The 22,104-nt window shown below is 40.3% G+C and overlaps 1 protein-coding gene across 1 annotated transcript in view; it reads left to right on the top strand.

Moving 5' to 3' along the window:
- PPP1R14D (protein phosphatase 1 regulatory inhibitor subunit 14D) overlaps window positions 1–16,367 on the top strand; it is a 47,992-nt gene extending 31,625 nt beyond the window's left edge. The window contains exons 2-5 of the mRNA XM_075191912.1: window positions 3,675–3,764; window positions 14,687–14,719; window positions 15,963–16,087; window positions 16,262–16,367. Coding sequence (XP_075048013.1) covers window positions 3,675–3,764; window positions 14,687–14,719; window positions 15,963–16,087; window positions 16,262–16,367 — 354 coding nt within the window. The remainder of the gene's footprint in view (window positions 1–3,674; window positions 3,765–14,686; window positions 14,720–15,962; window positions 16,088–16,261) is intronic.
- The last annotated feature ends 5,737 nt before the right edge of the window (window positions 16,368–22,104 follow it).

Here is a 22,104-nt window from a genome sequence, read left to right as displayed (position 1 = left end):
GGAGGGATTAGCCTCCCTGCCGGTTATAGCATTCAGGTTCTGCCTGTTTGCCTGCTCCAGCTCCTGTTACCTCGCTAACTCTGGATTGATTCTCCGTGTATCACCCTCTGCCTGTTTCTTGGACCTTGATATCACGCTTATTGCCCTGAGCTCTGCTTGATTACCTGGACTCCCTTTGTTTGCTGCCAGCCCTGACCACTTGCATGTACCTGACCTCGCTACCTGCCTCGGACTGTAGACTTGGAACCTCTGACCACGCTTTGCCTACCATCTTCCGCTACCCTGTGCTGCGGTATAATCATAAGCTTGTACTACTCTGAGTATAAAACCTTGGGCATCTGAGTACCTGTGACCATTAACAGCTCTACGGGAAAGGCGGCTGCTATAGGTGAAGACCTCTTCTATCCTGTTCTACAAGCTTATGATAGTAACTGTAGCTGTTATATTCTAACCGGCCAGTGAAGACTGGAAGAAGTTACTTCCATGAATGAAAGCAGGACGAATCCTTCTCCAGCTCAAGTTCTGGAAGGCCAGATTCAAACTTTATCCCAGATGGTTCAAGGTCAGTCACATCGATTGTCTGCACAGGAAAAAGCCGCTAGAACTTCACAAGCCCAGCAAGCTTCCTTGGTATTCACGGTGGAACCCATATTAAATCTGCCAGATCGGTTCTCTGGAGATAGAACTTTATTTCGCAACTGTAAGGAGAGTTGTAAACTTTACTTTCACCTAAGACCTCGTTCATCTGAATCGGAGCTCCAAAGGGATGGCATCATTATATCCCTTCTTCAAGGTGATTCTCAGCCCTGGGCATTCAGTCTTGCTCCTGCGAGCCCTCCATTTCAGTCCGTTGATGCATTCTTTAATGCCCTGGGTTTGCTCTATGATGACCCGGACAGAGTAGCCTCGGCTGAATCTCATCTCAGGGCCCTGAAGCAGTGTTGACGCACTGCTGAAGAATATTGTGCGGAGTTCAGACGTTGGTGCAAGGACAGCAAGTTGAATGACCTGGCACTCCAGAGCCAGTTCCGCTTGGGTCTTTCTGAACAAATAAAAGACTCTCTGGTGCAATATCCTATATCAGCTACACTGGAGAATTTTATGCAATTGGTCATAAAAATTGTCTGTAGGTTTAAAGAAAGAAAAGCTGAGAGGGTTGTAACCGCTTCCTCAAACTCTCTGCTGACCTCTTCTTCTGCACCGTTTGAAGCCGCTGAGTCCATGCAGCTAGGTGCTTATCGCTTCACTTCGGAGGAAAAAACTAGGAGATGTACCTTAGGCCTTTGTCTATATTGTTGCAGCAGGGGCCATCTCCTCCGAAGCTGTCCCAACAAGTCGGGAAAAGAACAGGCCTAGAAAACGTGGAAGAGGTTCATCTAGGTCTGCAGATAATATCTTCAAAGAATGCACTCCTGGTTCCTGCGGAGATTTCCTTAGGTGCACAATCTACTTCTGTCTCTGCCTTCCTATACAGTGGTGCTGCTGGGAACTTTCTGGATTTTGTTTTTGCCCGTTCCTTGAGGATTCAGTCCATTAAGCTCAAGTCTCCCGTCACAGTCTGTGGCCTGGATGGTGGTCTTCTATCTGGCGGAAAGATATGTTCAAAAGAGAATATACCGATGCACTAGGTAATCATATGCCCAGTCTATTATCACTCATTCATATTATCCAACGACTGGGTTGGTGCACCCTACACATGTAAAACTAATAGTTGCATAATAGAGATACATAGAGTGTAGAGAAACATGTATACTCGGGGCACTCAATGATTATTGAGTAATATAAACCATACATTTTATTAGTTCATTTAAAACGTTATCTAGTCCCTAAATAGTACCTGAGTACCGCTAGTGGCGAAATAAAACCAAAAAAGGAATAACTAAAAATACTCAAGTGTAAATCAAACTATAAGGATTAAAATGGCAGGGTTAGCTGCCATTCCTCACTGTGTTGTTGAATTTTAAATTTCCCTTGATTATATTATATAGGGGTAATTATAATCCTCATGCTGCCAGAATGTCTGTCATTATAAACAGATTGTCAAGATTCATGTGGGTAAACACGATTGTTAGGTGCAAAGAGGATAAAAAATGTGATATTATAGGAAATTCCTGTTTATATACACAGGTTATTGAAGATCTAATATTGATGGATGTAATACCCTCTGAAATACACCTATTCGTTGGGGAGTTACAGGAGATAGGTATTTAATTTATTATAGCGTATGGTCATTCTAATAATGGATCTATATAGAATTGTAGCAAGACAGATATTATGCTATCATATTGCCATCACTATCTTCTTCTGGAGTGCTCTCCGAGATAGCATATCATGCTGTGTCACGTGTTAGTTTCACGGAACTAGAATCTCCTCTCACATCCAGGATTCACTGATTACTGCTATCCTAAACATATAGAGGTTTCTGGTTTCAGTATCGTTCGGAAGGCAGTCCCTAATAAGACATATAGCAGGATTACTTCTGCCCTAATTCCTTCATAATGCCATAACCTCCGGTCATGGATATGACTAATCGCGTCATTGCCTATACAGGTATCAGTATGGTGCCTCCTCTAATAGGTTTAAATAAACATTCCTCCCCTACCCTAAACTTTTTTGCCTGGTTAAAGCGAGTAAGCGAAACGCGCATCGGCGTTCGCCTCGCTGTGTTACTAATTTGAATCCATGCTGCTGAAATAAGTGTAGGGTTTGGGCCGTCTCCGTGACGTCACTTCCTGTTTTCGCCCTGGATGTTGCTAAGGCAACGACTGGGGCGCTGTCTTGTAAAAACGCTGTGTCCCGACATTAGGAGCAGCCTGGCGCGTGCGCAAGTAATCATAATTAATTAAACAGCCCCTGATTATTAGCCTCCCTGCCAATTATAGCATTCAGGTTCTGCCCGTTTGCCTGCTCCAGCTCCTGTTACCTTGCTATCACTGGATTGATTCTCCATGTATGATCCTCTGCAGGTTTCTTGGACTTTGATATCGTGCTTATTGCCCTGACCTCTGCTTGGTTACCTGGACTCCAGTTGTTTGCTGCCAGCCCTGACCACTTGCGTGTACCTGACCTCGCTACCTGCCTCAGACCCTAGACCTCAGCCTGCTTCTGACCACTCTTTGCCTACCATCTTCTGCTACCCTGTGCTACGACATGGGGCATCTGAGTACCTGTGAGCATTACCAGCTCTACAGAAAAGGCGGCTGCTATAGGTGAAGATCTCTTCTATCCTGTTCTACAAGCGTATGATAGTAACTGTAGCCATAACAAAAATATGACTTTCATAAATTTCTTATTAACACTATCAAGGCAGTATTCTCCATAGTGTATATTTCATTATAATATTTTGTACAAATATGGTAATGCGCATTTTGTGCATTTGCTACTAACACTGCCAAGCCACATCTGTATGGTGTAGGTATACACATTTGTATGCTTGACACAGAAAAACTGCAAGAGTTGTATGTATCTGGAAATATGTGTGACTCAACATGTAAGTATGTTTTATTTTCTGATAGAATATTTATGCGTATGTTTGGAACGCAAAACGCCTTAAACTCTAAATGAGGTCCAACTAATCAGACTGTCTAAATTAATCTGTGGCTATGCCTGATATCTGGTGTATAGCCACAAAAATGACCAACAATTACTATTTTCTTTTTACTGTTTTATGGCAGGATTTGCTGAGGGATGAAGCTGCAGAACCTGAGATTGATATTGATGATCTTTTGGACCTTTCATTGGTGGAGCAAAGATCTAGACTTCAGGTACCAGGCCTACAATTTTATATTTCTAAATTGAGTATATAACTTATATAATTACTATGCATACTTCCCAAATCCTAAAATTCTGCAGTAAATATTGTGCAGATTAGATGTTTAATACCAGCAGTACACCAGTTATTCTACACCTAAATGATATATTCAGGTCAGGACTATCATATTCACCTTTACACACCTCTAGGATATATAATAGACAATATTATATCTATAACATTCTATAGAAAATATCTTTATACATTGTGAATTCAGATGTTATTTTATGTTAACCCCTTCATTAAATTGAGGAGGAGATGCTCCTCATACTGTAGCTATATGTGTGTTTGGATTAGTTGTACTTATAAAAGAGTGAAGTAACAGCAGAATTTTGCATGAATTAAATTTTGCAGCAGAACAGATTACTGAGGTGCGATGTTATAATCTTTCAGTTCGGCTTTTGCTCATCATATAGCTTCATCATTTATTGCTATATATAATTATGTCCCCTGCTGTAACATTCTTGGACAGTAGTAATAATAATAATAAGTATTGAAATGCAAACAATTTGACATATTTCCATTATAGGTTTTGGACTATTAGATAAAATAGATTGTAGCTTGAGTATACTTGGCCACTCTCCCGAAATTTCCGGGAGACTCCCATACTACCATGAGAGCATACAATTCTCCTGCATCCTGCCTACTTTACTAGGAAGTGGGCAGGATGTAAGCCTCCACAACGCCATTCACAGGGAATCGCATAATTTTTGCCCAGCCCGTGACAAAATGTCAATTTTGACAATGGGGGCGGGACAAAAATTATGCGATTGGCCCAACAACACCCCCCTCCAGGATCTAAAAGTTGACAAGTATGGGTTTGAGAGAGACATCATTTACACACAATGCTGGTATCTGGCAGGCGTAAACTATCTGATTTATTAAACTGTATCTATGCACACTTGAGAAGAGCTGTTTTTAGTGAACTTAGTGAAATGTGTCCAATTAAACAAATGTTAAACATTTTTACTGCCACTCAACTGCATGTTTTATTACATTCCAATTTTAACTGCATGACAAATGTAACCTCAGAAATGAGAGGGTTTGGTTGCACATCAAGGAGCCTGATTCATTAAGGCAAGCAGAACTAACAAATCACATTTTTTTTTTTTAAAGTAACAAGCGTAAATCTGGAAAATATGTGTGTCCGTAATAGGAACCGATCTGAAGATACGTCTCTTGTTGAATATGGGTCTATGTGCGCTCTGCTCTAACAGACACTGCAGGATACGACCAATGTGGAATATAGAGTACGAAAAGAATGCACAGAAAAAAAAAAATTGCATTAACGTCACCTGTTAATAATAAAGGGCCCAATTCATTTTGGAACTTAGGCAAGAAAGTGAAAATTAGTTTTATGTTTTGCACGTAAGTTAAATACTGTCTGTTTTTTCATGTAGCACACAAATACTTGATAGCTTATTTGTACACTGAAATTTAAAGTTGATATTTGTGTGCTACATGAAAAAACAGTCAGTATTCAACTTATGTGCAAAATAAAAAACTAATTTTCACCGCTTGCATTTTAACATGGTTGTCCAGGAGACTTAAGTAAGAACTTTCTTGCCTAAGTTCCTTAATGAATCAGGCCCATACAAACATTTACAAGAAATTGTTTTTATTTATTCCCCCCCCCCATAAAACACTATTATTAGGATATTATGAATGATTACTGTACATAAAATACATTTTTACAGTTGCTACTGATTGCAAACACATGTTCTAATATGCATACACATCCGTTGTCACTAGTAATCGGCACTTACACCAGACCTGTAGTTGGTGTAAATGATACGACAGAAAAACACGTAATTTTGAAGTGCCCAAAGCTTGAATCAGATGTTGATGTGTGTGCTTGAGCTTGGCACGCAGTTACTGTACATTGACTATGCCTATTCTCCCGTGTTCTAGGCACTTTAGGATTAGAGAGGGGCGGGCTCGGTTCCCCCGAACTTCACCTATCCGAGTACTGAGAATGCTTACGATATTTGAAATCCATAAATACCCACCTCCACAGCAATCCATCGCCATTTGACAGAGGGAGAGAGCAGGGTTAGGTCGCAGGCAGCAGTAAAGCAGGGAACATTAGAGCAGGGACAGAGCAATTATTCTTGCAATTCTTATTGCAATTCTTCTAGCAATTGTTATAGCAGGAAGAGAGGAGGATAGAGGAGGCATTTTTGCAAACATTACCAACTGTTTGGGGTGTCATATTCCCTCCTACAGAAACTATTTTCTGGCTGCAGAAAGTCTTATCTAGCAGCACTATCTATTGAATATTTTGCACTACAAGTGCTTTGGGGTGTCCCATATTCCCCAGTGTGAAACTACAATTTTTCTGTTGTTGAAAGTCTTATCTAGCAGCACTATCTATATAATATTTAACACTACAAGTGTTTTGGGGTGTCCCATATTCCCCAGTGTGAAACCACAATTTTTCTGGTGTTGAAAGTCTTATCTAGCAGCACTATCTATATAATATTTAACACTACAAGTGTTTTGGGGTGTCCCATATTCCCCAGTGTGAAACTACAATTTTTCTGGTGTTGAAAGTCTTATCTCATCACAAAAAATGCAATCAAACAATTAAAAAAATATTCTCCAATAGATATACCATCGATGGTCCGCTATGATAAAAAATGAATACAAATGATCATAATCATTGATATTCCTGAATTTAAGGACTATATAACCAATGAATAGATCTACACAAGGTGGATCATCACGAGAGATTCCAATGATACAATAAAAATGAATGTCTATAGAATAGAGACTAAATAGATGTTTAAGATGTGTGGGACACAATCTTACTGATTTCCATAAAGTCCTCCGATATTGTGGGTAGAATAGAAAGTATCCAGGTCACTCCTCGATCAAATAATGAATCTGAGAGCTAGGTACCTCCAGAATCCTCATAAATTGCAACACTTGCCTTGGATTATAGAAGGGTCCCGATTGTAGCTCCTTAATGGTATTAGTCACAGCATGCCAGCTTGCTAGCTCCGCTGTCGAGAGGTCGGTAGAAGCATGTGCGCACCTGATGTTGGTCCGTGGGAAACAAAATTGACGCCAGAGTGTTCCTGATATGTCCACAGTTAGCGTACTTGCATCAATGGATAAGACTAGGTCCCTACTCGGCTGGTCAAGATGTAGATAAGCATAGATAGCTTACAGCATATGCTGGTGTGGTAACAATGGCAATGCGTTTCGTCCACCATACTGTGGACTTTCTCAAGCCTTAATGACAATTATCTGAAACAGTGGTCTTTAAATAGCCCTTCCTAAGTGGGCTTAATTGATGGAATCCCATCTTGTGCATAACGATCATGATGACATTACCTTTTTAGGGAAGATGATGGTAATAAAGCAGATATATATACTGTTGTGAATTAATCATTATCTATAATGGAAAACTATACAGAAAACTAGAATATAATTATAAGGAAAATAAATGAAAATACAAATAAATATAAAAATATAAAAATAATAATGATAAATAACTCTTTAATAAAAACAATAATAACAATAAATATTGGAAATAATATACTAAATACATAATTTAGATGAGAAATCATTAGTGTGAGAATCCCTACAGTACAAATATCATATATCGCTTGGATAAATAATATCCCAATAATACAAACAATACACAAAATAATACACAAAATAATGTTAATAAAACTTAGTAGAAGTATTTAAAAAAAATTGAAAAAAATAAATACACTACTAGGGATGAGATGCAAATATAATTTTTGTTAGGCCCTACTAATATAAGTAGTGGGTAGAAACCCCCACTAAGGAATGACTGCCTAAAAAGCACCTGACTCACCATAGATTGGTAAGTCATCTAATCACGATCTTCCTTGATCTAATGACACCAATCATTAAACTCAATGGTCTCATTTAAGCCTTCCGAAAATAAAGTTTGTAACCTAAAGATCCACATTGCTTCACCCCTACATAATTTGGAGAATCTGTCACCCCCCCCCTGAGTGTAGCTTCAAATTTCTCTAACCCTAACAATAATACACCTGAAGCTTCACTATTATGCTTCTCCGCAAAGTGTCTTCAGACTCCATGTGTGAGGAGTCCTTTCATGATATTAGTGCGGTGTTCTCTAAATCTAGATTTTAAAGGGCAAGTTGTTCTGCCTACATATTGAAGGCCACATGGGCACTTCAATACGTACACAACATAAGGTGTATCGCAATTACTAAATTGTGGGTTTTTAAATACTGCTCCGTTAGAGGTAGATTGAACCTCTTTAACCCCATTACAAATATATTTGCATGTCAGACAAGTGTTTTTGTTGCATCTAAAGCAACCGCTTAATGGTGATGGAATCCAAGTTTGTTTTGAGCAAGATCCAGGTATTTGTGATTTAAAAAAACTAGGTGGAATTTTTAAATTGGAAATAGAGATGTGTATTTATCCTCTATTGTGTATGTGATTAAAACATTGGAACATAATCTCCATAGTTTCTTCTGTTTAATAATACTTGGAGATTATATTATTGACTGACATCTCACCCATGATGTTTGTCTTGGTCTGAGATTTCCCCAGCACTGTCTACATTTTTTGTTTCCTATTCTACACTGTGGGGGTGTCAGCACCACCCCTTGATAGCTGCAGGGTTTATCTCTTTCCATATGTGACAATTATTTAGCGCCAGGGTTTCTGTATTTTGTTATTGAAATTTTTATCTAGCAGCACTATCTATATAATATTTAACACTACAAGTGTTTTGGGGTGTCCCATATTCCCCAGTGTGAAACCACAATTTTTCTGGTGTTGAAAGTCTTATCTAGCAGCACTATCTATTTAATATTTTACACTACAAGTGTTTTGGGGTGTCCCATATTCCCCAGTGTGAAACCACAATTTTTCTAGTGTTGAAAGTCTTATCTAGCAGCACTATCTATGTAATATTTTACACTACAAGTGCTTTGAGCCCATTTAAATGGATTCAAAGAAGTCCACATATAAGCAGGATCAGCAAGCAGGTGCTGGCACCAGTCCTGATGGTAGTGTTCCCAGTACGTCATCTGGTAAAGCCTATGTAAAAGTACATAGTCTTTTGTAAATCAGGCAAAAAAACACACCCCCAAAAAATTTTCAACGCGTTGAAGCGAAAAAGAAGTGCAACTGAGGAAACGTTAACTGCCGATAAAAAATTTTTTGCCAACATGCCATTCTACACATGCAGTGTCAAAGAAAGAATTTCTCTATTAGTGGCAGATCTAAAAATGTTATTGAGCCTTTTTCTTGTACGGTCACTCGTGACAAAGCAAGACCAAGTAATTTGCAGTCCAAAAGGGGTGCACAACTACTGTTACGCGTGAAAGCAGAGCTGCAAGACAACAGTAAGACAGTAGAGGAAAATATATGCACAGAATCAGAAATGACATATGTGTAATTGTGAGCATTCTGATAGTGTACCCATAAAGAAGGGCCCTTTCAGCAGTTCTGCTGATGTGTGCCTGAACAGCACGAGTGTAGCCGGTGATACACTATTTAAGGGTGCCACTTTGGAATTAGAAGAGGATGAGGGGAGATTTGTGTAGGCGACGAGGGCGCTAATGAAGATGAGGTTGTTTGTGTAAGTCCTGCACCAGTGGCAGCAGTTCTGGTACGTGACAAGAAAAAGGCCATTATCATGCCTGGGCATAAAACAAAAAATCCCCTTCTTATGTGTGGAATTATTTCTACCCAAATCTTGACAACAGTTGTATAGCCATTTGTAGTGTATGTCAAGTCACAGTCAGTCGAGGGAGGGACCTTAACCATCTTGGAACCTCATCTATGTTACGCCATTTGATGAGAGTTCATGGCAAAGTGTTGGGAAAAGCTGAAAGTTCTTCCCAAAAAAATTACAAGCACTCCATCATTAGCTAGGACCCTTCGGTCACCGACATCCCGACGGCTACAAAATACACCCATAACACCATCCTCATCAATATCCTCAGTAGCGCTCGGAGTTAGCCCTGCATTCCACTTAGTAAGGCTGGATGACTCCTGCACTATAATTGATTCCTCTGAAGAAAGCGTTAGTCCCACTGCTGCTGCTGTTGCTGTTGCTGGGGGTGAATCGTCATCCCAGAAGAAGGCCAAGAAAAAGAGCAGTCCTACATTACAACAATTAACTGTGAAACAATCATTTGCTAGGGGAAGGAAATATGACAGAAGTCACCAAGTCGCCAAGCGAATCACAGACACCATGGCTACTATGTTAGTGTTAGAGCTGCATCCAATATCCACAATAAACGCAGCTGGTTTTTCACAGTTAATTGAGGTTTTGTGTCCACGTTACAGAATTCCTTCGCGACACCATTTTTCCAGTCAAGCTATTCCACAACTATATGAAAAAGTGTGTACAAATGTAGAGATTGCACTGAAAAATGCCATTCTGCCCACTGTCCACTTAACCACAGATTTGTGGACAAGTGGAAGTGGGCAAACCAAAGACTATATGACTGTGACAGCCCACTGGGTTGGTCATTCATCTTCACCAGCATGAACAGCAGCAGCATGTACACTACTACGTAACATTTGTCACAGGCAGGCTACTCTTTGTATCTCTGGCTTTACTAACAGGCATACAGCTGACAATTTGTTATGAAAACTAAGAGATGTGATTGATATATGGCTTATACCACTTGGACTCTCCCTAGGATATGTCATTTCTGATAACGCCAACAACATCGCATTCCCTGTTTTGCTTACACCATCAACTTGGTGGTGCAGAGCTTCCTAAGAAATAATCGTGAGGTGCAGTAGATACTTTCGGTGGCCCGTAAAATTTCAGGCCATTTCAGGCATTCTGCCACAGCATGTAGGATTTTGCAGCAGCTCCAAGAACAGTTTAACTTGCCCTGCCACCAACTTAAGCAAGAGGTGTTAACTAGGTGGAATTCCACCCTGTACCTGCTTCAGAGGATGGAGGAACACCGCAAAGCCATCAAGCATATTGCACGAGCCATGACATTGGGAAAGGAGGGGGGATGTATTTCACTCTTGCACAGTGAGGAATCCTTTCAGTGCTGTGCAAGGTACTGAAGCCATTTGAAGTTGTGACATGTGAAGTGAGTGCAGACTCTGCTAGCTTGAGCCAAGTCATTCCTTTAATTAGACTATTGGAAATGCAGCTTGAGAAACTGAAGGAGGAGATGAGAGAAAGCAATTCTGCAAAGTATGTTGGCCTTGTAGATCAAGTACTTAATTCGCTTCACAATGATCCTCAAGTTATTAAAATCTTGAACTCAGATCACTACGTTTTGGCCACTGTGCTTGATCCAAGGTTTAAGACCTACATTGAGTCTTTGCTTCAAAATGAGCGAGATGTGAACTTTTGCAAGGAGCTATTGCTCAGCAAGTTGTCCACTGAACTGGGCCTTGGCTTGATGACGTGTCCTCCTTCAGTTTCTCAAGCAGCTGCTGCTCGGAAAAAATTAAACTTTCAAAAGCAAAACAGGGATGAAGCAGGGGGCAGACCACAACAGTTTATCATCTGGGCTGGTTTGAAAGATTTTTCCAAAAAATGTGTGACCTTGCCCATAACTCAATCCAATCCGAGCATTAACATGCAAAGGATGGTGGAGGATTATTTTCAAGAGGTAATTGATATTGAAATGTCAGTCAGCCCCTTTACTGGGAAGAAAAGCAGGCCATTTGGAAACCCATGTACAAACTTGCTTTGCAATACCTAAGCTGCCCACCCTCCAGTGTGTACTCTGAACGAGTGTTCAGCATAGCCGGGAACCTAGTCAGTGATCGCCGTAGGATGTTACTTCCAAAAAATGTGGAGAAAATGATGTTCATAAAAATGAACTACATCTTCCACGAGGAAGGCCTTCACCATCAAAGACATCCAAGCACTGACAGTTCTCAAATGGCGGATTCAAGCGGAGATGAATTGATAGTCTGTGTTGATGATATACACACTGATGAGGGTGAGGATGATGCTGAAGATGATGACGATAACATCTTTTAAAAACTTTCTATATAAGTGTAGGGTGCAATCTACCCCCAAATAGGAAAGGGACTTGGGTCATTTCTATATTACGTACAGTCTTGACAGTCTGCTGTTTTGTCAATTTCACGATAATGGTAGGGTGTCATACACAGCCAGACACCAAACTGCCTTTGTCTATAAAGGCTGAATTTTTTATATTTCACTAAAAGTGGAGGGGGGTCTGATACAGACTGCCACCAACCTGCCTTTGTCCATTTCTATTTATATTCTACAGTCTATAACGGCTGAATTGTTTTTTTTATTTTACTACTAGTGGAGAGGGGGTCTGATACAGACAGAAACCAAACTGCCATTGTCCATTTATTTTTATATTGTTCAGTCTATGCAGGCTGCTTTTTTCTATTTAACTACAAGTGGAGGGGGAGGGAGGTCATAGACAGCCACCAAACTACCTTTCTCCATTTCGTTTTATATTGTACAGTCTATGCAGGCTGCTTCTTTTCTATTTAACTACAAGTGGAGGGGGGGTCATTGACAGCCACCAAACTACCTTTCTCCATTTCGTTTTATATTGTACAGTCTATAACGGCTGAATAGTTTTCTATTTTACTACTAGTGGAGAGGCGGTCTGATGCAGACAGATACCAAACTGATTTTGTCCATTTCAATTTATATTCTACAGTCTATAATGTCTGAATTGTTTTCTATTTTACTACTAGTGGAGAAGGGGTCTGATACAGACTGCCACCAAACTGCCTTTGTCCATTTCAATTTATATTCTACAGTCTATAAAGGCTGAATTTTTTCTATTTCACTAAAAGTGGAGGGGGGTCTGATACAGACTGCCACCAACCTGCCTTTGTCCATTTCTATTTATATTCTACAGTCTATAATGGCTGAATTGTTTTTTATTTTACTACTAGTGGAGAGGGGGTCTGATACAGACAGAAACCAAACTGCCTTTGTCCATTTCTTTTTATATTGTTCAGTCTATGCAGGCTGCTTTTTTTCTATTTAACTACAAGTGGAGGGGGGGGGGTCATAGACAGCCACCAAACTACCTTTATCCATTTTGTTTTATATTGTACAGTCTATGCAGGCTGCTTCTTTTCTATTTAACTACAAGTGGAGGGGGGGGGTCATATACAGCCACCAAACTACCTTTGTCCATTTCATTTTATATTGTTCAGTATATGCAGTCTGCTTTTTTTCTATTTAACTACAAGTGGAGGGGTGGGGTCATAGACAGCCACCAAACTACCTTTCTCCATTTTGTTTTATATGTTCAGTCTATGCAGGCTGCTTTCTTTCTATTTAACTACAAGTGGAGGGGGGGGGGGGCTCATAGACAGCCACCAAACTACCTTTGTCCATTTCGTTTTATATTGTACAGTCTATGCAGGCTGCTTATTTTCTATTTTACTAAAAGTGGAGGGGGGGGGCTGATGCAGACAGAAACCAAACTACCTTTGTCCATTTCTATTTTTATTCTACAGTCTATAACGGCTGAATAGTTTTCTATTTTACTACTAGTGGAGAGGGGTTCTGATGCAGACAGATACCAAACTGCCTTTGTCCATTTCTATTTATATTCTACAGTCTATAATGGCTGAATAGTTTTCTATTTTACTAGTAGTGGAGAGGGGGTCTGATACAGACAGATACCAAATTGCCTTTGTCCATTTCTATTTAACGTACAGTCAATGCAGGCTGCTTTCCTTCTATTTAACTACAAGTGGAGGGTATAATATACACCCAAAGACGATGGCTACATTGCCAATAGTCAAAGATGGAGGGGAAGACAACCAGGTTTGTCTGTATAATTTGCAGGCAAGTGTTAGAATTAAGGAGGGCCTACCAGGGATTAAACTGTTTTTTTCATAATTTATTAGCTTTAGAATTACCTCACTTATCTAAGACACTGGTGGAGCACTAAATTAGGTTATTTTAGACCAAAAAAATGCTATTTTTTTACAAAAATAGCAAAACAAAACCGAACAAATCCAAAACCAAAACCAAAACACGCAAGGGCGGTTTTGCCAAAACCAAAACCAAAACACGAAGGTAATCCAGATCCAAAACCAAAACCAAAACACGGGGCTCAGTGACCATCTCTACTTAGGATATAGATGTTTCTTATACTAAACTTTCCCTGTCCAGTTCTTTCATGTGTTCCTCTGGGCTTCTTCTGGCCTATAGTTGCCTGAATGAAGTTGGTCCCTTGAGATTCCTGCTAACTGCCATCATCCACAATTACAAAAGAGCATAAACATGTTTTTTTGAATGCGTATGTGTACATTTGTTTGAATAGATTTTATATAACCAAAGAAAATATGTGTAAATTCAGCACTTAGCTTTAGATTACCAGTTAAAAAAGTCTTATTAATTGTTGCAGCTGTAATACAGGACCTTGCTACTGTCCCCACCTACAATAGAAAAACAAAGAGATATCTTATACAGCGCTGGCCAGATTCATAAATATCTATACAAAAATCACATCAATGTACATCAATACTAATGTATAAAATGTATAAAATTGAATTGTATGGGGGGAATTCAATTCCCCACTTTGTTCTTTGAAATTTGTATAGATATTTATGGATCTGATCAGCGCTGTATAAGATATCTCTATTTTTCTACTGAATAGATTTTATGCATAGAGGCTTCGTACACAATCCTACTTAATACACACCTTCATAACAATATTTATTGTACATATTGTCCTTTGCGCTTTTAATTAGTTTAAGAAAATAATTTACATCCAACATTGATTTGAAGGCAAAAATCAACGTCCTCTAGAAGGGGATTATAAAGTTACTGTGACACAAGGACAACTGTCAGAATATTCTCCAATATTACACTGAATACACTGATGCCTATCTTGTATTTTTATTTTGTTTCAGGACATCCTTCAAGAATGTACCAGACCCACAGAAGTGAGTAGTCTAATTTTGTTGAATATTTAAAACATAAAAATAAGTTTGTAAATGCATGCATAATATTGTTACCCTTACAAAAAGTTATTCCCAGGTTAAATTATTCTAAACACTAATATAAACAGTTCCTCTGGTAGATAAAGCAGTTAGAACCTCATGGAATAGAGTGATATATGAATGAAGAAACCTTTATGTTAATATTGAAACAAATTCTTATGTCTTTTAAATCTTGGCGCTGAAATTTCAGATAAGGTTTAGTCATGCTGCTGTAACGGGTGCTAGGGGAGACAAAGTCACACAAACCGCAATCCTCTTCCTGACACCCCAGATACTCACCCGATCCCGTGGGACCACTATTAGACACACAGTGCTTTCCTGCGCGGCAGTCCGGGAACCACACCTCGCATCTGATCACCCTAGTGCCCCCACCATTGCTGAGCCTGGCCTTTGGTTCCTACAGTGGAAGGACACTAACTAGAGACAGGTGGCATACAAAACAATAAACGGTTTAGCATGTTAACTGCCAGTGACCACCTCACCAATGGTCACTACTTCTATTCCGGGAGCGGACCGATCCTGCTGTTGCTCCCTCATCCTGGGCCACCGGAATCTACCGAGACTCAGCCGCTTAGCAGGCCTCCACCCACAGCCTGAACTCCTGCTGTTAAGCCCACCTGTCTTGGGGTTCAGGACTTTAGATGTCCTTCCAGAGAGGATAAAGGGGCCTTATATGCCACTCTCAACAAAATAGAGCTTAACTATATAGGGCCTACTGCCCTCCTAAACCATCCAGAGTCTAGCACCCTGCTACACAAATTTAAGGGCCTACTACCCTGCTATCAACAATGACTTACTGTCCCTCTAACCACTAGGCTTAATGGCCTCCTACCCTATCAGGGTCTAGCACCCTCTTTGACTATCAGGACTTAATGCTCTACCGACATAAGGTTCTAAAACCTTTCTAATACAAGGGCCTACTGCCCTCTAAACACCTAACAGGGGCCTGGCACCCCATTACACAATGTGCCTTGTGCCCAGCTTACCTATGGGCCTTGCGCCAGGCTAACCTATGGTCCTTATGCCCAGCTACTATATGGGCCTAGTGCCCTGTTCTAAGCTAAGGGCCTTATGCCCTGCTCTAGTCTAAGGGCCTTGTGCCCTGTTCTAGTCTAAAGGCCTTGTGCCCAATTAAACTACAGGGCCTTATGCCCCAAGAAACCTCCTGTGTCTTGTGCCCACTAAGTGCCAACAGACCTATTGCCCAACCTACCTAATGGGATTCTACTTACTTGCTCTGCTCAGACTGCTCAACTTGCCCCAGCGTCTTCAGGTCTTCCAGACCCTCCAGCCGGTGGCACCTCTTCTTCGGTTCGATGCGCTGCTCTCCTGTTGTCTTCCTGGCGGGGGTGCTCTTAGCCCTTACAAGGGCTCCCTGCTGTTGATCTCTTCTTTCTCTTGATCTCAGCGTCTTCTTGCTTCTTTCTGGTGAGCGTTTCTTCCAACGTCTTCTTTTCTTGACTTGTCATCCCCTTCTCGTGGCAGGGTAGCTCCTAGCCATTACAAGGGCTCCCTGCTACTTCCACCACCGTCATTGGTTCTTCTGGACATCTCACAACGTCCTCTTCCTTTGGCTCCGCAGTCGGACTAACTGCAAAATGTTGGCGCCCAGCGGCTTATATAGTCATAACACTGTGTGGTGATGCAGCGAGCCATGATTGGCTCGCCACAGCGCCAGTAATTCAGAAAGCCAGAGGGGAGCTGTGATTGGCTCCCCTTTCCAGATGCTGATTGATCGACAGTGAAAGCTGAGCCCTGATTGGCTCAGCTGCCCACTGTTACCAGCGCCGGGACCTGCACGGGAAGATGGAAACTTACTATCGCTGGAATGCAGGAATGGTGAGTCGTCTTCTTTCTTCTTTACTTCCAGCTTCACCCTTTTCACTGGCACCTTTGCGGCTGGACACATCTCCACACTGCCACCTCTTGCTAATATCTTTCTTTTAACCCATTAGTATGCCACTTTAACACAGGGTCTAGGGCAATTGGCTCAATTGCCTTTCTCTCTAGCCAGTCCTGGCTTAAGACATGCACTAGCACCTTGTGCATCATTTGGGCAGCATGATGTCACAGTAGTTAACATTGCTGTCTCACAGCACCAGGGCCGTGGATTTTACTCTGACCAGGGCCCTATCTATGTGGAGTTTTTATGTTCTCCCCATATTCATGCAGGTTTTCTCCAGGTGCTCCAGTTTCATCACACAATCCAAAAGCATACTTGTAGGTTAATGTTAGTGTTTGCGTGGATCTTAGACTGTGAGCTCCACCATGGCTGGGCTTATGTCAATCATTGCATATTTTCTGTAAAGCACTTTGCACTATATAAATAAAAGATTAATAAATAATAAAAAATTCTGTTGTTTCTTTTATTTTCATAATAAATTGTTTTACTAGCAGCATCAACATGAGCAAATAGAACAGAAAAAAATCTTCAGTATATTACATTTGATAGTAATAGGTAACTAAAACTGCACATTAAACAAAACACAAATAAAAAAAAACTATTTTGATGCTTGGTTTTGATTAAGGAGAATGGAAAGAGAAGGATTGGAAGGAGTGGAGAGGTACTGGAACCTCGCAGGCGATAAAGTATCAGTAGAAGTGTGATCGTTTGATGGATACCTCCAAATTTGAGCTAAAAATGAAGAGAAGAAACATTATTAAATTGAGCTCATAGAGACAAGGTTTTAAGGAAGAAAACAGATGAGTTTCTCAGGATGCTGTTCATGTGTTTTATTTTTAAATATAAGAGGTTATTCTCCTCGGTGGTAGTCCCCTTAACGATACTGACTACCCCAACAGTGAATACAACAACATGGCAATTCCGAAGATTACTATCCCAACCTCAAAACGTGACTCCTCTTAAAGCGCCGATGGATGGACCCGGCTGCCATTCATCCAATGTAAGTATTATTTCAGGAGTTAGGAGTTAGGGTTAGGAGTTGAGGTCAGGAATTAAGGTTAGGGTTAGGAGTTAGGGTTAACCTTACCTTTACAAGCCGGACCCGGCTTGTAAAGGTAAGGTTAACCCTAACCCTAACTCCTAATCCTAACCTTAATTCCTGAACTCAACTCCTAACCCTAACTCCTAACTCCTAAAATAATACTTACATTGGATGAATGGCAGCCGGCTCTGTTCATCGAGGAGTCGCATTTTCATGTGACGTCATTTTCCTCAGTGGAAACACTTTGGGTCGTCACATCACTTTATCTATGTCATGGTAAGTAATTTTTTTTTTGAGGTCCGGGGTAGTAGTCTTCGGAATTGCCATGTCGTTGTACTCACTGTCTGGGTAGTCAGTATTGTTAAATGGTACTACACCAATTTTCCTAAGGGTTGCCCTGGTGGGCAGATTTTGCTTCTTCAGAGCTGCCTATCAGGCAGGTGACGGCGTCCCAGTTTTGCCTTTGATACAACTGGTGGTTTTACAAACCGTGCATTAATAAATCTCCCCCACTGTTTTTCTTTCCATAGTCGCTGGTTAATGTAAACAAATAGGGGTACTGCTGTATAATGAGTCACTTACTTGTGCTCATAACAGGCCAAAAGTTACCAGTCCTCCCCTCAGGGGCTGGCTGGGAGTCTTTAGCCCGGGGGGCAAACATAAGCACTGGCCCATAAGTAGCAGCCCATCATTAAAGGGTGGTTTTTGGCACAATATATATTTATCAATAGAAAAAGAGACTATTTTAGTGTTGCTTAACCCAGCAATATTTTATTATTATAGATCTTAAATAAGCAAAATAATAATGCAACAAAAAACAAACCTTACTTTATATTGTATTTTATATTATATGTTCCTTGTCCCTACAGAACCTTTTTTATTTTTACATATATTATTGTTGCATGTTATTTTATTACAGTAAATGCAAAAAGCCCTTTTGCCAGCAAAAGGACTTCTTTTTTCTTTGCCGTGTATACTAATGTAGTTTTATTTGTTTTAGGGTTACCTAAAACACATAATACGAGAGGTGATACTGGGAGGAGGAGCAGAGCACTAGGTGTCAATCCGACACTCTGGCCCAGAGCTGGACTAAGGCTCTGGGGGCTCGGGGTACTTTAGGCAGGGGGGCCCCTATGATGTAGCATGTTTATCATTTTAGACAAACTTTAGACAAATACACAGGCAATACTGTGTACACTACTATTAGGTCCACATAGCTCTGCATTCACAAGCAGTACAGTGGAAAGCAGGACATAACTCCCAATCAGAAGCGGAACTATCAAGATGAGGACCCTGATGCAGGTAGGCGGGGAGGAAGGAACTGGGCCCCCCGACCCTCTGCATCTGTCATGCAGCGAGCCCCATTATCTCCATGGGCCCCGGTGCACTGCACCTGCTGCACTAATGGTAGATCCGCCACTGCTCCCACCTGTCTTTGCAGTCGGACCAAATCCTGACTAATTGCGGCAGTCACCCAAATTTGGGACAGTTGGCAAACTGTCCTGCTCTCTCCTACCTGTTCTTGTCGCTTTCACTACCTGCGGCTGCTGGTGTCTTTAGATCAGTTACTGCTTCTCTGGATCCTGGGATGTTGGAGGCCCTATTTGAAAAAAAAAATGGGTACAGGAAATTTAGAAAACTCCAACCAACCCCATTATTAAATCAACTGCACCCACATTTTATAATTAGGCCTACCTCCAGCCCCAACATTAAAATCATAGTATTTACATTTGATAAGTAGATCTATCTCCCTTCAATCAGTGCTGACATTAAATTAATAGAATTCACATTTAATAAATAGACCTATTTCCCTCCAACCAACCACAACATTAAATTAAAAGTATTCCCATTTAATAAAAAAACATATTTTCCTCCCTCCAAACAGCAAACAAATAAATAGCATTTATGTTTAATAAATATAACCATTTCCAACAACCATCCCCAACATTAATAATTTATATTCACATTTAATAAATAGCCCTCCAAACTCATCCCCATATTCAATTAATAGCCCCAAACCACCCCAGCATTAAATTAAATGTCCTGTCACCTCACCTTAAATTAATAGGAACAACTATTAAATTAAATAGCTCTACATCACCTCACAAATAAATGAATATCACCCACCTTTAAATAAGCTCCGACCCACAGTCCACCATTAAATTAATAGCCTACCTCCCAAATAAATAACAATAGAGACCCCCCACCCTGGCAATACATTAATTGGGATATTTATTAATTTTAAATGCTATTTCCTGCAACCATCACTGCCATTAAATAATTTATATTCACATTTAATAAATAGACCTCATATCCCCAAATAGCCCCACGTTCAATTAATAGCTCCAAAACCACCCAAGCATTAAAGGTCCAATCACCCCATAAATTGATAGGCCCCACCAGTAATTAAATTGCCCCACCATCACCCCACAAATAAAATAGCACCAATTAAATAATTAGCCTCCACCTACACTCCACCACAAAATTAATAGTTTATTCCCCAAACTATATTAAGACCCCCCTCCTTTCCTTCACACATTATATTAAGAACCCCCTACTTTCTTCCCTCACACATTACATTAAGAACCTCCCACTTCCTTCCCTCACACATTATAATGACATACTCCTCCAACCCCCCTCACATATTATATTATCATACTTCCCCTCAGACATTATTATCATCATCATCATTTATTTATTTATATATATAGCGCCAGTAATTCTGCAGCATTATATTAACATACACACCACCACCCCCCACCCCCCCTTCCTCACACACACATTATATTAACATAATTGGACCAGTCCCTGCATCCAGTCCAAAATGGTCTTTGGCTGTCCGGTATGGGAGGTCAGGGGTGCGGAGAGGGGGAGGGGTACAAGTACAAATTACTGGGGCCCCAGCCTGCCTAGGTGGCCCTGGCCTCCCCAGCCAGGTAATTCATTTTTTTTGTTCTGTGTTATTTACTATATTCACCTATTTTACATATTTCATGTACGTTTTCCAACAAGGTCCTAACATTTCAGGATCCATACAAGAATCCAGTACCAGGTTGTGAAAGCTGCAATAACAGCTAGGTGGGAACAACAACACCTTAATACATAATATGTCATGTCTTAGGAGCCGCAGCCACACCCTGTGTTGGCCTCGCCCCATCACTATGTGGACACAACCCCTTCTCCTTCTATGTGTGTGGGGAGGGCAAAAAGTTGCTGGCCCCAAATTCTTTATTCTCTAGGTTTCTTGGGTAAGCAAGATGTAGACATTAATAAAAAGAAATACTACTAATAAAAACTTGCTGAAAAAATCGAAATGACTTGTTTTTCTCCTTGTCTGATAACTGACAATATTTGTGTTTTGTAGTACAAATACAGCACTAGTCTCACTAAAGTTTCAGTTTGTGAGATTTTGTCCTTTAAACTGTGGGATTTACTATCTAGCGGTTTGAAGGGTGTAAAGTCAAACCGCCGGGAAGTGCAACGATGTGCTGTGGATTCAAACCCCCAAAATGTTCATGGGAAACCGCCATTAGTATTTGCCCCAAAGTATATCTTACACTACTCAAGAGAAAAAAGGGGTCATTATTTATTATTAAAATTAAAAAGGGGCCAATATTTATTTATTACTAAAGGTGGCACAATGTATTTACTTTTCCTAAAGGTGGCACAATGTATTTACTTTTCCTAAAGTGGGTAAATTATATTTATTTCTAAAGGGGCCAATATTTATTTATTTCTGAAGATGGCACAATATCTTTCTTTCTTTCTAAAGGTGGCACAATTTATTTATTTCTAAAGCGGACACAATTGTATTCTTTATTACTAAAGGGGGCACACTTTTTTTGTTTAGTAATAATTGGGACACACATATTATATTACTATAGGGGGCACGTGTTTTTTTTCCCCTGATACCTACCTCCCATGGGTACCAAGAGGGGCCCCATGCTACTTAACAATTGGCCAGGCATCCCTAGGTGGCACATGAGGTTTATGAAATGGCATCAATGAACAAATATTTTCTGTACAATACTACATAATATGTTGCTTGATGTTTTTCTACTATAGGAATTTACAATGGAGCTGCTGGAGCGCCTGAAAGGATTACGGAAGATAACGGCCTTGCAGCGCAAATAACATGCTCACAGCAAACCTTCAAATCAGGATACATTTTTGGGTGGGGATTGTCAGCAACTTATTATGGTGCTGACTTATTAAAGCAGTGGTGTGCAAGCTTACCTTTTCTGAACAACTGATATATTACTAGTATTTTGAGAGCAGCAATTATATTTTAAAGCGCACAAAAAATGGATGTACCAAAATGCTAAAAAATATGTATATTAGTTTTATTGTGGGGTGAGACCAGTATTATGGTACTTGTACCAG

The sequence above is a fragment of the Mixophyes fleayi genome, chromosome 12, assembly GCF_038048845.1.
Source record: "Mixophyes fleayi isolate aMixFle1 chromosome 12, aMixFle1.hap1, whole genome shotgun sequence".
In the NCBI taxonomy this organism is placed as follows: domain Eukaryota; kingdom Metazoa; phylum Chordata; class Amphibia; order Anura; family Limnodynastidae; genus Mixophyes; species Mixophyes fleayi.
The sequence above is the reverse complement of the archived record's forward strand: the minus strand, read 5'-3'. Positions and strand labels throughout refer to the sequence as shown.